Raw genomic sequence first — 16,557 nt, forward strand, 5'->3', positions numbered from 1 at the left:
AATAAGCAGTGTCTTGTTTGCTGTCTCCCAGCCAGCCGGAGAGAGCCGGCATGCAGGGCAGCTGCCGGGCAGATGTTTCACAGAGGTGATCTTTGGTCACTACTTGCCAGGGTCTACAGGGAAGGACACTGAGACTAAAACACACTTAGGAACTTGTCCAGAGACAACTGGGCTGGAGCAGAGCTGGTATCAGTGCTGGGGGACAAATGTGTGGCCCCTTCCAAGATCCCACTCTGCCTCTTCCTCTTGGGGTTTGCTTTCAAGCCACCGCGTCGGGCCCTGGTGGGACATTGCATCTCGTCGGCAGCAGTGGAACAGGCAGATCCTCAAAGATGTCTCCTTGTACGTCGAGAGCGGGCAGATCATGTGCATCTTGGGGAGCTCAGGTAAGCTTGAGGAGGAGTGCTCTAAATTCTCAGTGAGGATTCAGAAAAGGCTGTATGGCTTAATTTCAACACCACATTGAGGAAACAGGTTTAAGTTGTAGCAAGAAGTTTGTAACAAGTTTAATATTAAATAAAATCTAATGACATGCCTGACTGTGAATTGAAACTGGTACCAATGTGAAATCTTTAGAAAGATCCTTAAAAAAGAATAAAGCCTAACAAGTAAATTATTCCATTTTCAAAATAAGCAAAGTTCCTAGCATAGAGCCTGGCATATAGGGCTGCTCTATAAACACAATTTCACTGATCTGTACCCTGTCTAGAGACAGGAAAAGGAATATAATGAGCACAGAGATGCCCATTTATTCCCCATCTTCATTGGTCCTTTTTAACCATGAATATTTCAAACATACAGGCAATAATAGAGAATAAGAGGATGTTCATGTTCTAACTTAATCTGGTTTTATAACATACCATATTTGCTTCAGATCCTTTTTTTAAATGAATTGAATATTACAGATTTCACTGAGACTATCTCTGCGCCCATTCCCCAGCTCATCCTTCTTTTCTTTCCGGATAATTGCACTTGCACCTGAATAGTGGCTGTGTTTGGGTCCCTGCATCAGCCAGTCATTGTCCTGATGGTGTAGCCTCTAGAGACGCAGCACCTTGTGGCTGCGTCTGTGCCCTGAAGGCAATGCCCTGTGAGGGTCACAGCTGTGAATCCCCAGCAGCTGCAGGATGGGTGCATTGGCCCTAGGAGGAGACCTGTGGGACACACCACAGCATCCGCTACACTACTATCCTGCACATTTTAGGGTTGAAAGATACTGACAAACTGGCTTCTGAGAGGAGCCTCTTGTTTGAGTTCCTGCTTGCCAATTGTCGACATGTCCTGACTCTTCACTTGCATTACTGTCTTTAATAGAGATGGGTTATGAAAGTAGGTGACTAAGTTAAATGTGGTCAGCCTCTTTCAATCTGAGGAGTTAAATCCGTAGCCACTCCCTTGCCTACAGCAGGTGGACAACTGGATGACAATGGCAATGTTAAGATTAAATGAAAAGCAAATGGTGCTGAGAAAATTAGCCAGATGCAAAAGAATGAAACTAGATATTACACCTTATTCCATGTACAAAAATTAATTCAAAATGGATCAAAGACCTAAATATAAAATCTGAAACAATAAATTACATATAAGAAAATATGGTACTAAACTTATAGACGTTGGTTTTAGAGAACATTTTATCAATTTGACCCCAAAGGCAAGGGAAGTAGAGGCAAAAATAATGGGACTATATAAAATAAGAAGAGTAGCCCTGGCCGGTTGGCTCAGTGGTAGAGCGTCGGCCTGGCGTGCAGGAGTCCCGGGTTCGATTCCTGGCCAGGGAACACAGAAGAAGCGCCCATCTGCTTCTCCACCCCTCCCTCTCTCCTTCCTCTCTGTCTCTCTCTTCCCCTCCCGCAGCCAAGGCTCCATTGGAGCAAAGTTGGCCCGGGCGCTGGGGATGGCTCCATGGCCTCTGCCTCAGGCGCTAGAGTGGCTCTGGTTGCAGTGGAGCGACACCCCAGATGGGCAGAGCATCGCCCCCTGATGGGCGTGCTGGGTGGATCCCGGATGGGCGCATGCGGGAGTCTGTCTGACTGCCGTCCCGTTTCCAACTTCAGAAAAATAAAAAAAAAAAAAAAAAAGAAGATTATGTACAGGAAAAGAAACCAACAAAACAAAAAGGCAACCCACCAAATGGGAGATAATATTAGCAAACAACAGTTCTGACAAGGGGTTGATATCTAAAATATATAAAGAACACATACAGCTCAACACCAAACAAAAACTCCAATTAAAAAGTGGGGGCATGGCCCTGGCCAGCTAGCTCAGCAGTAGAGCATCAGCCTGCCGTGTGGAAGGAAGTCCTGGTTTTGGTTCCCTACCAGGGCACACAGGGGAAGAGATCATTTGCTTCTCCACCCCTCCCCTTCTACTTTCTCTCTGTCTCTCTCTTCCCCTCCTGCAGCCAAGGCTCCAGTAGAGCAAAGTTGGTCCAAGTGCTGAGGATGGCTCCATGGCCTCTGCCTCAGGCGCTAGAATGGCTCCTATTGCAAGGGAGCAATGGCCCAGATGGGCTGAGCATCGCCCCCTGGTAGGCGTGCCAGGTGGATCCCAGTAGGGCATATGCGGGAGTCTGTTTCTCTGCCTCCCCACTTCTCACTTCAGAAAAAAAAATGGGGAGATGACCTGAACAGACACCTCCCGCAAGAAGACATATAAATGGCGAACAGATACCTGAAAAGATGCTCAACTTCACTAGCAATCAGAGAAATGCAAATCAAAACTACAATGAGATACCACCTCACACCTGTTAGAATGGCTATTGTCAACAAGACAGGTAATAACAAGTGTTGGAGAGGCTGTGGAGATAAAGGGACCCTCATTTGTTGCTTGTGAGAATGTAAACTGGTACAGCTGTTATGAAAAACAGTATGGCAGTTTCCTCAAAAAATTAAGAATAGAGTAACCATGAACCAGCAATCCCTCTCTGGGTATCTACCTGAAAAATTGAAAACATTTATTTGCAAAGATATATGCATGTTCATTCCAGCATTATTCACGGTGGTCAAGACATAGAGAAAACCAAAGTGTTCATTAATAGAGGACTAGATAAGGAGATGTGGTACATATATACTAGAGAATACTATTCAGTCATAAAAAAGATGAAATACTGCCATTTTCAACAACACGGATGGGCCTTGAGAATATTATGCTAAGTGAAATAAGTCAGTTAGAAAAAGCTAAGACCCATATGATTCCACTCATATGTGGAATATAAAACTGAAACTCATAGACACAGACAACAGTATGGTGGTTACCAGAGGGAAGGGGGTAAGGGGGTAATAAAGGGAGCTAAATATATGGTGATAGAAGATGATTGGGCTTCATAGAAGTGTACACTTGAAATCTACATCATCCCGTTAACCAATGTCACCAATAAATTTAATTTTAAAAAGCTTAAATGAGAAGAAATTTACTAAGACTTCCACTTTCCTGAGATTTCCTGTCTGTTTCTATTTCCAATTTTAACCATTTCTAACGATATTTATATATCATAATAAGAAAGTATTCTAACTTTTCCTTGAATAATTATAACACTTCCTTAAAAAGAACAAAAGCTGAATTATTCCTATAATAATTTGACACTTCTTGCCTTCCTTGTATAGGATAAAAAAGAGTGGCACAGGCCCTGGCTGGGTAGCTCAGTTAGTTAGAATGTCAAAGTTTTTGCCCAATATGCCAAGCTTTGCCCAATATGCCAAAGTTGTGGGTTCAATACCTGGTCAGGGCACATACAAGAATCAATCAATGATGGCATGATTAAGTGGAACAGCAAATCAATGTTTCTGTCTCCCCCCTTCCTCTCCCTGAAAATCAATAGTAATTGTTTTAAAAAGGTAGCATGTAGCACAAGGAATTGGACCACCTTCTCAGAAGTGTGTCCCACAGGCAATGTCCTGTTTCATGCACGTTTCAGCAGGACAGTGAAAGATGAAAGATGATCAGGGGTTCCTGATCTGGGGGTTTATGGACTGGTTTCTCACGATACCTAATCATAGTTTTATGACAATGTCCATCCTTTTACACTGAACATGAATTCACAGTAGACTGCAAATTTTATAAGAGTGGGAGATTTCTCTCTCTCTCTCTCTTTCCTGCTTTATCTTTAACAACTAGAACAGGGTTGGCCACATAGTAGTGCTTAATAAATATTTGTTGAAGCAATAAGTAAGCAAATGAATCAATTTTATGAATTCCTCTTAGAGTTTCAAAAAATGACATGATTTCATTGGTGTCTTATCTAAAGCAGCATTGCTTACCAAATCATTATTAGTGAGGCAAAAGATGACTTAGGTGTTCAAAGTCTCACTAAAGAATGATTGAGTACAAATTTGCCTAGGGTCACCAAGCGCTCCAGGGAAAGGTCACTTTATTTCACTGATTATTCGCTATCGATTAGAACCCAGACTCTGTGCTATGTGTTCTCTCACAGAAGACTATTTAGTTACAAATGATTTCTGTCCTTTTAGGCAACATAACCCCAAAGTCATGGATTTATTGCCCTGTACAGCATTAACTTTTTTTTTTTTTTTTAACAGAGACAGAGAGAGAGTCAGAGAGAGGGATAGACAGGGACAGACAGACAGGAACAGAGAGATGAGAAGCATCAATCATTAGTTTTCCGTTGCGCATTGCAACACCTTAGTTGTTCATTGACTGCTTTCTCATATGTGCCTTGACTGTGGGCCTTCAGCAGACCGAGTTACCCCTTGCTCGAGCCAGCAACATTGGGTCCAAGTTGATGAGCTTTTTGCTCAAACCAGATGAGCCCACGTTCAAGCTGGCACCACGGGGTCTCGAACCTGGGTCCTCAGCATTCCAGTTCGACGCTCTATCCACTGTGCCACTGCCTGGTCAGACAACTTTTTTGTTTCTGTTTTCTTTTTTTATTGTAGTAAAATGCACATATCTTTCTGATTTTGACTACTTCAGATAAGTGAAATTATACAATATTTGTCTTTTTGTGACTGGCTTATTTCACTTACCATAATGTCCTCAGGTTCATCCATGTTGTAGCATAGTGGAGAATTTCCTTCCTGTTTAAGGCCAAATACTATTCCATTGTGTATGTATTTGTGTATATCTCATATTTTGCTTATCTGTTCATCCATTAATGGATACCTGGGTTTCTCTTACTTTTTACCTGTAGTGAATCATACTATGAACATGAGTGTTCAAATATCTCTTTGAAACCCTTTCAATTCTTTGGGTACATAAGCAGAAATGGAACTGTTAGATCATACAGTAATTCTATTTTTAATTTTTTAAAGATCTGCTATGCTGTGTTCCACAGTGTTTGTACCATTTTATATTTCCATCAACAATGCACAAGGGTTCCTATTCTCCCATCCTTACCAACACTTATTTTCTGGGTGTTTTTGTTTTGTTTTGTAGTAGCCATCCTAATGAGCACGAGGTGGTTATCTCATGGTAGTTTTGACTGCAGTTCCCTAATGATTAGTGATGTTGAACATTTTTTCATATGCTTTTTGGCCATTTATATATCTTTTGGGGGTGCAGGTATCTATTTAAATCCTTTGCCTAATCTTGAATTAGGTTGTTTGTTTTTTGTTGTTGAGTTTTAGATTTAGAAGCTCTCTCTATATTCTGGATATTAATCCCTTATCAGGTATATAATTTGCAAATATTTTCTCCCATTCTGTGAATTGCCTTTTTACACTAAGGATATTGTCTTTCGATGCACAAAAACTGTTTAATTTTTATAAAGTCCAATTTGTCCTTGGTATCATATCCTATGGCATTAACCATTTTTGTGTCTAACTTTGCAACTTATTCCTACTTTCTACTCTCCCTTGACTATACATAGTGTATACAAATGAGCTTTCTCATCCTGTTGGTACCTTCAGTAATGAGTTAACAAATATTTGACACATATTCAAAACAGACTGCATTAATTACCTATTTCCATGTTAAAAAAAAAAGAGTATCCCTGAACTAAGAGGTTTAAGACAATAAAAATCACTCATTGTCTTACAGTTTTAAATGAGTCAGAAATTTGGAAGTGACTTAGTTGAAGAGTTGCGTCCAGGGTCTCACATGCGGCTGTAGTCAGGAGTCAGCTGGGGCGCAGTCGTCAGCTGACGGCTTGAGCAGGGCTGGAAATTGACATGCTGGCCTGTACGTCGGTGCTGACTGTTGCCCAGTGAGATGTGTGACATGACAAAAGCAGGAGCCCAGGAGAGACCCCTGAGTGTCACCTGCAGGAGGCTGGGAAGGAGCAGCCCGGCCAGCAGGATTACACCAACAGGATGAAGTGACATTAGACCCAAAGGAGGGAGAGATCTGCAGAAAAGGACAAGTAACACTGTGGGATGATGCCGAGAGGTCAAAGGACACACAGGAAAATGCCCACTGTATTCGGCAACAAGGAAGTAGCCTTGATGACCTCAGGGAGGCCAGTTTTGATGTAGTGACGGGACTGGCATCCAGGCTACTGGATACTGGGAGCTTCTGTCAGAGCTGAGGTTGGATCCCAGAAACCTAAGGCCAGGGAGGCTTCTGGTGAGAGAAGCTCATACGAGGCCTATCATGGTGACTGGGGAAATTACAGGGCACATTTTGCGAGACAACCCCAGTGAAGTCACATTTCTATACCATCACTCTGCTCTCTCCCCTGCACTGACCTCTACAGGAGCACGCTGGGGCTGATTCCGAGCTTTGTCAGTCCTGGGGTAGATAAGAAGACAACTGTTAAGGGGATGTGGCTTCCTTATCTTTGTCCCCACCCCCTACCCCCTAGCAAAAAGCAGTTTCTTTACAGTATTTGAACAAATGATGTTCTCTCTTTGGTTTTGCACAAACCGTGGCATTCAGGCAGTTCATTCACTATTGCTCCTTTGCCAGAAAGCTCCTGGCGACAACCAGTTGGGGGATGCCCAAGGCTGTCAGCGCCGGAGGGGCCGAGGCCAGCGTGGCTTTACTAAAGGACCGGCTAAGCTCCTGCTTTCCCAACTCTAATATGTGGGCGGGGCAGAGGCTCTGCACTTCTGACAGCTCTCAGGTGATGCTGCGGGCGGTCCCCAGACCACACTTGATTAGAAGGGTTGGGGGCAGTGTCCCCCACTTTCAAGAACCATCAGATGATCCCAGGGGAACATAAAAAGAAATTCAGATGTCCTAGGACCAAGTGTTTCTAAGAGCCCTGGTTTTCCTTTTATTTTCATCCTATGTTGTCTTTTTCAATGGGAAACAGCTTTCAAAGCGAATAAACAGGCAGACAAAGCTCCTCTAGTCCTGACCAGAAGGAGGGAAATGGCTTGTGCCTCCTCTCTCTCAGGGAACAAGGAAAGACTCAATCGTGCCACAAGAGTTTGACCCACGAGACTAAAGAGAGAACAAGTCAGGGCTGGACCCCTGACTGGTCCATCGAGTGTCTTGGGAAGTTCCTGCGAAGGCTCATGGACGGATTTCCTCCAGGGCCTTCTCTCCTTGCCCACCAGGCTCCGGGAAGACCACGCTCCTGGACGCCATGTCGGGGAGGCTGCGGCGCACAGGGACCCTGCTCGGGGAGGTGATTGTGAACGGCCGGGCGCTGCGCAGGGACCAGTTCCAGGACTGCTTCTCCTACGTCCTGCAGGTGGGCGCGTCCCCGGCCCCAGCCCGCTGCAGCGGAGTCTGGGGCGACACTGATGCCCCCCTCTCCCCCAGAGCGACACTCTGCTGAGCAGCCTCACGGTGCGCGAGACGCTGGGCTACACGGCGCTGCTGGCCGTGCGCGGGGGCTCCCAGGGCTTCATCCGGAAGAAGGTGGGTACTGCTCGTCCTCACAGGGTCTGCTAAGCCCCGAGCCCCGGCACCCAGGAGCTCACTGCCCCCCAGCGGCTTCGCGCTCTCTTTTCCTTCCACTTGCCCGCCCATTCGTCCCTTTCACTCTTTGCTCCTTTACAGTAGTGATTGGCTAGGGAGGCAGCCACTAGTCACATGTGGCTTTGAGCACGTGAAATGTGACCAGTCCTAACTGAGGTGTGCGGTGCCTGTACAATACACGCCAGGTTTTAAAAACAGCCTGAAAACAGAATGTGAAATATCTCAGCAATTTAAAAAATGTTGATTATAGGTTGAAATGATAATATTTTGTCAGTATTCGGTCAAATTATATGTTAAAATTAATTTCACCTGCTTCTTTTTCCTTTCTAAAATGTGGCTACTAAGATATTGAAACTCTGCGTGCAGACGGTGCTGTCCTCTAACGGCACCATGTCTGCGCAGATATGGTTCAATTCCCTGCTGCTCTTGGCCCTGCAGCCCTGTTGAGATTTTCCTCAGCTTTCTCTGAGACATCTTGAATGTGCCTCATCTGAACTGGATTAAGGCAATGAAGGAAGGAACTATTGAATTGTCACCTTTATCTACATTCTAAATTGTTTCTGTCAATGCACTCAGTTTGGAAATAGCCACATGGACCTTGCCTGGTGTTGGGCAGGTAAAATGTATTATGCTCACTTTGTTAAAGATAACACGAGGAGGCCGTCGCCCAGGTGATATTAATGTGTGTTGGGGTGGGCTAAAGGCAGGCAGAATCCTTGTAGCCTGGGGCTTGGTTTTGGAATTAAGCCTTTCCTACCCTCTTTGATGTGGGGTGGTACAATCCAATCATGCCTCAGAAAGTGACTTTGTATTAGAGACTTCCCTATTTTGTATATTGGATTAAGTGTTTGTATTTCTACACTATAAAATAGGGACGGAGCAGGAGTTTGGGCTCTTGGTTCCTGAGATTATCATTAGAGAGGAGAGCAGAGAGGAGAGAGCAAAGAAAGGCCACGTGGAGGAGGCCAGGAGAGGCAGCCAAGATGGCGGAGTGTTGAGTGAGAAGCCAGTTTGTGCAGAGTTTGTGCAGGGAAAAGGAAGTTGATGGGGAACAGAGGTGAATAAGTCTGGTGAGCTAGAAACCTTTGATTCTAGAAAACTCGGATAAATCAGTAGCTTTGTGAGCACTGAATGTGACTGGGTTTTGGAGCCCAGTGTGTATTTTTTACTTGCCCGCCAGGTGCAAGCTAGAATTAAAGATGACAGCCCATCTGCTTTTGGCTCCGTTGTTTCTTTACGGACTGTCCGAATCCAATGCGAACCTGCATGGGCCAGAAGGCTGCTGTGATGGTGGCCCTGGCCGTGGCTTCTGGCTTTACACCTGGTAATGTGGCCTCATTTTGGTCTGGACTGTGAAGGCCTGTACCAGAGTGCACAGGGAACCGGGGATGAGCGTGCAAAGCTGGCACAGTGCCCTGAAAACATGGGCCCTCAGAGCAGCCAGAGGACCGGTGACATCTGCCTCAGAGGCCTCACCACCCTGAGGCCTCAGTGGGGTTCCCCCAGGCACACAAATGACATGGGCAGTTCAAGCTCTTTGATGCTACTGAGGCTCTGAGGGAATCTTCCATCTCAGCTATGGGAACAGCCAGTTACTCCATTTTTATCAGGCACTCCCAAGCCTGTCCCCAGGGATGTGCTCATCTTGTCCCTGCACTGGACTCTCAGACAGGGCTTGGAGTGTGGAAGCAGATCTGTCTGAGAGTCCTAGACAGCTCTGCAGTGCAGTCTTCACTCTGGAGGCGCCCAGCAATGCCCCAGCCCTCAAGAAGGTCCATCAGCCTCACAGAGCGATGCCTAAGCCTGTTTCCTCCCTGAAGGTCACCAGGGAGTGCTCACAAGGCATCATAAGGTTCTTGCTGTTCTACTGGATTAAGTTCTGGGCTGTCCTATCTGGCTGGGGTCAATCAGGCCTTGTTCACACATGGTATCTCGTTTCTGGCACCAATCCTGGGATGGAGGCATTATCTGCTGACACCCAAGGAGATTTAGACCAGAAACTGGGACCAGCAGAGCTGGGACTTGACCCTAGGCCCTCTATCTCCATCATGCTCCCTGAGCCCCCGAGGTCTCCTGAGCCCACTGTGGTCTGAGAAGACAGAGGTCAGCCTCCAGCCCACAGCGGCACAGGCACATTCACATGATTTAGCAGCTCGGACGGTGAGTGACAGGTGAGCCCCTCTGCAGGCTTTCTCTCTGCTTGCTTCTGTATGTATCTCTCTAAAATGTTTAGGAGAAGACCCCATTGCCGTTTGGGTGGGAGAAATGCAGTCATAAACGGATTCTTCTGAATTAGTGGTCCATTATGTCACATACCCCATTGAGAGAACCTGAGGAAGTTACTGAGCTCTCTCCCTAGGAAATGCACGTTTGCATAAATATTCAGAAAAATTCATGGATACCTTGATATCATTCAAAGCAAATTTGCCTCCTGGTGAATGGTCCCTCCCCCTGTAGACCCTAAATGTCCTGCGTAGTTCTTCCTGCTTGAGAGTACTTTCTGAGCAAATCTAGTCCACAGGGTGTAAAATCCCGCAAAGTAATTTAGTGAGAAAGAAGTGCTGGTGATCACTGAGGACCAAGCACAGAAGATCTGCTTCAGTCCCCTGAGGAGCCTAAACATAAGCCATGGTTGACACGGGCAGGCTGTGTCTGCTGGGCTCTTGGCTGAACCTTGTGCTTCATGGACCACTTAAGAGAACTGCAGGTAGTCCTGCTGTCAATCCCATGTCTGCTGTTTGCAAATGGTGTGACTTTGGGGAAGTTATGGACTTTCTGAGGATCCGTTTTCTCCTCTATAATACACAGAATAATAATGCACCTCGGCCCTGGCCGGTTGGCTCAGCGGTAGAGCGTCGGCCTGGCGTGCGGGGGACCCGGGTTCGATTCCCGGCCAGGGCACATAGGAGAAGCGCCCATTTGCTTCTCCACCCCCCCCCCTTCCTCTCTGTCTCTCTCTTCCCCTCCCGCAGCCAAGGCTCCATTGGAGCAAAGATGGCCCGGGCGCTGGGGATGGCTCCTTGGCCGCTGCCCCAGGCGCTAGAGTGGCTCTGGTTGTGGCAAGAGCGACGCCCCGGAGGGGCAGAGCGTCGCCCCTGGTGGGCGTGCCGGGTGGATTGGTCGGGCGCATGCGGGAGTCTGTCTGACTGTCTCTCCCCGTTTCCAGCTTCAGAAAAAAAAAAAAAAAAATGCACCTCTCCTGGATGTCTGGCAAATAAATCGGCTTCCAAGAAAGTAGTATAGAGAAGGTTGGTGATCCCAGTGGGTCCACATTGTCCCAACGACCCCTTCTGAGACTCTGAATTTCATTCCCAGTAGTGTTTGCAAAACATGGGATAAACTTCTTGCCAGGGTGAGAGACATCTACAATTGATGTCTCCTCTTATCCATCCACCCCTTCCAAGCCAGGAGGGGCAAGCTTTACTCCATTCTTGCTGTTTGCGGAGCAGATGAAAGGGAGGCTCAGGAATCTGCCCTGGCTGGTGAGTGCATAAACCTGGCCAGTGCGAGAGAGCTCAGTTCCAGGATCTTTTTACACTGATGACAGGAGGAGACCCTGTCATTTTTGCACAATGAATCACACTGGTTTATTTATGCATGTTTAACCTCCTTGTTGCTGCTTTGTATCTGTTTAGATGTGTCCTTTTGGTCAGAGCTCCAACTATGCTGTTGACTCCACCCCCTGTGTTCTCTGGAACACTGTTCTGTGAATCATTCCCTTTGCTCCAATCTAATAGTTTGTTTTGTTATTTATTTTTTTTCATGTAGTGATTTTTTTTTTTTTCATTTTAAAATTAACACAATCTTATCAGAGGTATATGGGGACGAAACTCATTACCATAGATATCACTGTTCTCAGTCCCTTTCTCTCTGCTTTGCCCAGGACCTTCTGCAGGTGGGGGTATAGGTAAGGGAAGGGACAGAAACAGAGATCTCTTAAGGGTCTCTGGAGAGGGGATGAGCTGAGGAAGGAAAGAAGGACACGGAGGAAAGAAGCAGAGGGAGGGGGAAAAGATCAACCCTCTTGATTAAAGGGTAAGGAATTCTTTTAGTTGTTGTAGGGAGTTGAGAATGAAGAGTAAGGAGAAGTTTCAGGGAGCAGGGTAAAGATAAGTAGAGGAAGGAGAATTGGGGGAGAAAAAATTTTAAGAAGTATGGCTGTAGGTTATAAACAGGGTTCCCTTTAAAGTCCTTAAAGAGATTCAAGGAAAGATTGGCATTACTTTGAATTACTCTTCATAGCAGGATTATATTTCTTTGATGCAAAATCACACTGAGATTAGACCACAGAGGACTCTAGGACTTCTTTGGGTTACAATTACATGAAAGAAATCAGGTTTATTTCAAACCAAATTGGATTTTTAAAAAACATATAAAACACTTATTCTAATAAAGTTTCAAAAACCAAATATTAAAAAAAATCAAGCTATATTGCCATTATGTCTTTGGGAGTTTTTCTGTGTGGGTTGAATGGAGTGTCCTATCTGAAAATAGGAGTCTAGTGACGTTTCCACCGTTTCCTGGAAGCAAATGGGAGCAGTGTTTGTTGCTCTACGGACTTTTTAACAGAATGCATATTATTTATTTTAATCAGCTGTATGTACAGTGTGTCCGTAAAGTCACGGTGCACTTTTGACTGGTCACAGGAAAGCCCTGGCCAGTTGGCTCAGCAGTAGAGCGTCGGCCTGGCGTGCAGGAGTCCCGGGTTCGATTCCCGGCCAGGGCACACAGGAGAAGCGCCCATCTGCTTCTCCACCCCTCCCCCTCTCCTTCCTCTCTGTCTCTCTCTTCCCCTCCCGCTGCGAGGCTCCATTGGAGCAAAGATGGCCCGGGCGCTGGGGGTGGCTCTGTGGCCTCTGCCTCAGGCGCTAGAGTGGCTCTGGACGCAACAGAGCGACGCCCCAGATGGGCAGAGCATTGCCCCCTGGTGGGCATGCCGGGTGGATCCTGGTCAGGCACATGCAGAAGTTTGTCTGACTGCCTCCCCATTTCCAGCTTTGGAAAAATGAGAAAAACAACAACAACAACAACAAAAACAAAAACAAAAGACGATAGAAATGTGAAATCTGCACCAAATAAAAGGAAAACCCTCCCAGTTTCTGTAGGATGATGTGGCAGCATGTGCGCATGCGCAGATGATGATGTAACACCGTGTATACAGCGGAGCAGCCCACGGCCATGCCAGTCGAGATGTGGACGGTACAGAGGAATGTTCAATGTGTTCTGTGGCTCTCTAAACTCTAATCCGTGACCAAAGTGCAATGTGAATATCGGCGCATTTATAACGAAGCGCCACCACATAGGAATAACATTACTGGGTGGGATAAGCAGTTGAAGGAAACCAGCAGTTTGGTGGAGAAACCCTGTTCTGGTAGGCCATCAGTCAGTGACGAGTCTGTAGAGGCTATACGGGATAGCTACCTAAGGAGCCCTAAAAAATCTGTGTGTGAGCCCACATCAAACTGCACTGAATAGGTATGAAACTGGGAGGGTTTTCCTTTTATTTGGTGCAGATTTCACATTTCTATCGTCTTTTGTTGCTTTCCTGTGACCGGTCAAAAGTGCACCATGACTTTAGGGACACACTGTATTATGTATTATGTTGTGGTTAGAACCGATTGGATTCTGTTGTAATAGGCATGCCTTCCCCAGGTTTGGTGAGTCTGAAGGTGGCCTGAACACTCCAGGGAAGTGTGTTGCCTCTCCGAGGCCACCCCCAGGCTGTGCAGTGGAACGGCTGCCCTGCAGTCACCGACCGGCCTGGGCTTGCTGTCTCCTACAGGTGGAAGCAGTCATGGCGGAGCTGAGTCTGAGCCATGTGGCAGACCAACTGATTGGCAACTACAACTTTGGGGGAATTTCCAATGGCGAGCGGCGCCGGGTCTCCATTGCAGCCCAGCTCCTGCAGGATCCCAGTAAGTGGAACCCAGCCCTGCCATTAGCTGCTGCCTGGGCATCTTCCACATGTCTGCCGATGCATTAGGCCTTTTCTTCACAGTTTCCATCTGGAAAGAGATTTTCACTGAGGTTTTTCAAACTGGATGCCCAATTTTCTTGAAAGTACTATGTAGTTCCTGACACTCTGCTACCATCCAAGTACCAAACAGCTCTTGGACTCAGAAGCACTCCTTTGTGTTTTGATGTTCAATTAGGGTCTTCCATGAATCTGGGGCCCTACCCTTTGCATCCTCGCTTCTTAGAGGAGCTGTGCCACTGTGTCTGCTGTAAAAAGCCATGGACTTTGTGGTGACTAGAAGTATTTATGAAATGGCAGCAATTAAAGTAGGACTGTGAGTGATACAATTAAAAGTGATTAGGTGTGTGGGGGGGTTATCAAGATGGGTAGAATCCGGCTTCCCGGCCTGGTTTGGTTCTTCTTCCCACCACCTGGGGAAACCTCACCGCTCTGCACCTGGAAGAGGATGTATTACCTCTGGACATCTTTTTCTCACTGGGGGAGACCAAGGCTGCCTGGTCTCCAGATGGTGCTTGGTCACTAGAAGGCAAATAAGAGAGATGCTCTAAGAGCCCTTGCCACTTTTGCGGTAGAACTAAACTACAGTTAAATCCTATGAGAAACCCAAACACCTGCCCACTTCGAACTTGTTTTTTCTGCAGTGCCAAAGACCTCATTAGCGATAGGAAGCGCTAGACATGAAATGAGGTTGTGTCTTTTTATCCAGTCTCCCCTCAGCCTTTGAAAATCAATATGGTCCAGCCTGCCAGCCCTGTTCTCCCAGGGTCCCCTGAATAGAAAGAACAAGTCCCTTTTCCATAGTACCGTGTGAGAGGCCTGATCTGGTTGCTGCCCTGTTCCCTTAAGGATCAAGTCTGATCCTGGCAGGAGGGGGGTCCTGCCAGGTCAGGTTCTTTCTCCTGCATTCAGGCTGAAAGACAGCTTAGATGCAGGTACTTCTCACTGTGCGCTGTTCTGGATGGGGTAAAACAGCTCAAATTAGGAACTGTTCAAAATTCTGAGTGACTCCCAAGTCTGCCCCTTCTTTGCCGGCAGCGGTCATGCTGTTTGATGAGCCAACAACGGGCCTGGACTGCATGACTGCAAATCAGATCGTCATCCTCCTCGCCCGGCTGGCTCGCAGGGACCGCATCGTGATCCTCACCATCCACCAGCCCCGCTCTGAGCTCTTCCAGGTGAGGGGCGGAGAGCTCTTGTTCCCGCTCAACTCGTCAAGGGTGGCACATGTGAACATGGAGCTGCGGATCACAGGGTGGGGATTAGTTGGTACTGGCCAACCAGCTGTTGGAGCCAGTGGCTCCTGATATGGGCAGGGCAAAGGATGGAAACTCACTTCCTGCAGCACCTCCTTCCTGTGCACCAGCTCATTCCATCTACACAACCGTCCTGTGAGGTACGTATCAGTACTTGCACTTGACAGAGAAGAGCAAGACTTAGGAGTGATACCAAATCGAACCACAATCACACAGGTAAAAAGCAGCTGTGAACTGGAAGTCCTGTTGGCTTCAAACACCATGTTTTTTCACTAAATCATACAGTTTAATTCCAAAAAATCTCACTTTACCCTCCCAGGATCCTTTTAGGGAACTATTGTATTTATATTATTTGCCTTTTATAGATGAGAATCAGGTTTTTAAAGGTATATTTTTGTCCCAGGTGACTCAGTCAGTGGCACGGCTGGAACTCAAACCCAGGGCCACAGCTGTCACTTGTGCTCAGATGAAATGCTGGGCACAGGCTGGGTGCTCAGTGGCACCCCACGCTGAAAAGAACGGGGGTGCACTTTGAGTGTCTCCAGTGGGTGCAGTAAGAATACTGATGCATGGCTGAGGTCATCAAAGGACTGCTTGGAAACTTTTCTCCATGAGGGTGTGGTGACTTGATTACACAGTAATTCTGTCTGTTGTCCAATCAGCTCTTCGACAAAATCGCCATTCTGAGCTATGGAGAGCTGGTTTTCTGTGGGACACCGGTGGAAATGCTTGAGTTCTTCAATGGCTGCGGTTACCCTTGTCCTGAACATTCAAACCCATTTGATTTTTATAGTAAGTTTATCATTCATAGTCCTCATCATCATAACTGGTTTTTGAACCTCATCATCTCAGCTATGCGCCCAGATGACTCCAGCACTAGTGCATTTTATTTTGGCTTTTTTTTTTTTTTTGGTAGTTTTAATCCTCATGAAATTAATTTGGTTGGGTCAGTTAACTTGCCATAAGCTATCAGAATGAGATGGGGTAATCTCTTTTAAATTGGGACATGCCTAGTATGTCAGAGAAAAATCAGCTGAGCTTCTGAATTCTCCTATAATACAGCCTCATTGGGATTCTCGTGGCCCTTGTGGTAGCTTTATAATATTCTGATTTTATAGGTGGGCGTTAACAACAGGTATTATTCTGGTGGGGTGAGGTATTAGAGCTAGTAGTCCTAAACCAACGAAGAAACATGTATTATTAGCCATTGTGTATATATGTGCATTAAAAAACTCATGGGTTATTTTTTGGGGTTAAAATATTTTAGTGGACCTGACATCAGTGGATACCCAAAGCAAAGAACGGGAAATGGAAACCTACAGGAGAGTCCAGATGATTGAATCTGCCTACAAAGAATCAGCAGTTTATCAGAAAATCTTGGAGAGTATTGAGAGTACAAAACGGCTGAAAGCATTACCTCTGGTTCCTTTCAAAACCAAAGAGTCCCCTGGCGCTCTCTCCAAACTGAGTGTTCTTTTGAGGTAAGAGACTCACCCCATTGTA

The 16,557-nt window shown here is 46.3% G+C and overlaps 2 protein-coding genes across 6 annotated transcripts in view; one reads left to right on the forward strand and one right to left on the reverse strand.

Moving 5' to 3' along the window:
* ABCG5 (ATP binding cassette subfamily G member 5) overlaps positions 1-16,557 on the forward strand; it is a 32,381-nt gene that overhangs the window by 3,230 nt on the left and 12,594 nt on the right. For 4 of the 5 annotated variants that reach the window (XM_066378379.1, XM_066378378.1, XM_066378381.1 and 1 more), the window contains exons 3-9: positions 265-386; positions 7,458-7,594; positions 7,666-7,764; positions 13,607-13,739; positions 14,837-14,976; positions 15,717-15,846; positions 16,322-16,535. In XM_066378379.1, coding sequence (XP_066234476.1) covers positions 265-386; positions 7,458-7,594; positions 7,666-7,764; positions 13,607-13,739; positions 14,837-14,976; positions 15,717-15,846; positions 16,322-16,535 — 975 coding nt within the window. The remainder of the gene's footprint in view (positions 1-264; positions 387-7,457; positions 7,595-7,665; positions 7,765-13,606; positions 13,740-14,836; positions 14,977-15,716; positions 15,847-16,321; positions 16,536-16,557) is intronic. The other variant, XM_066378382.1, reaches the window with a different exon arrangement.
* The window catches only part of DYNC2LI1 (dynein cytoplasmic 2 light intermediate chain 1), a 68,809-nt gene continuing 58,917 nt past the window's right edge, over positions 6,666-16,557 (reverse strand). Inside the window, exon 14 of the mRNA XM_066378384.1 lies at positions 6,666-6,684. The gene's annotated coding sequence lies outside the window, so the exon portion shown is untranslated. The remainder of the gene's footprint in view (positions 6,685-16,557) is intronic.

The sequence above is a fragment of the Saccopteryx leptura genome, chromosome 3 (assembly GCF_036850995.1).
Source record: "Saccopteryx leptura isolate mSacLep1 chromosome 3, mSacLep1_pri_phased_curated, whole genome shotgun sequence".
NCBI lineage: Eukaryota > Metazoa > Chordata > Mammalia > Chiroptera > Emballonuridae > Saccopteryx > Saccopteryx leptura.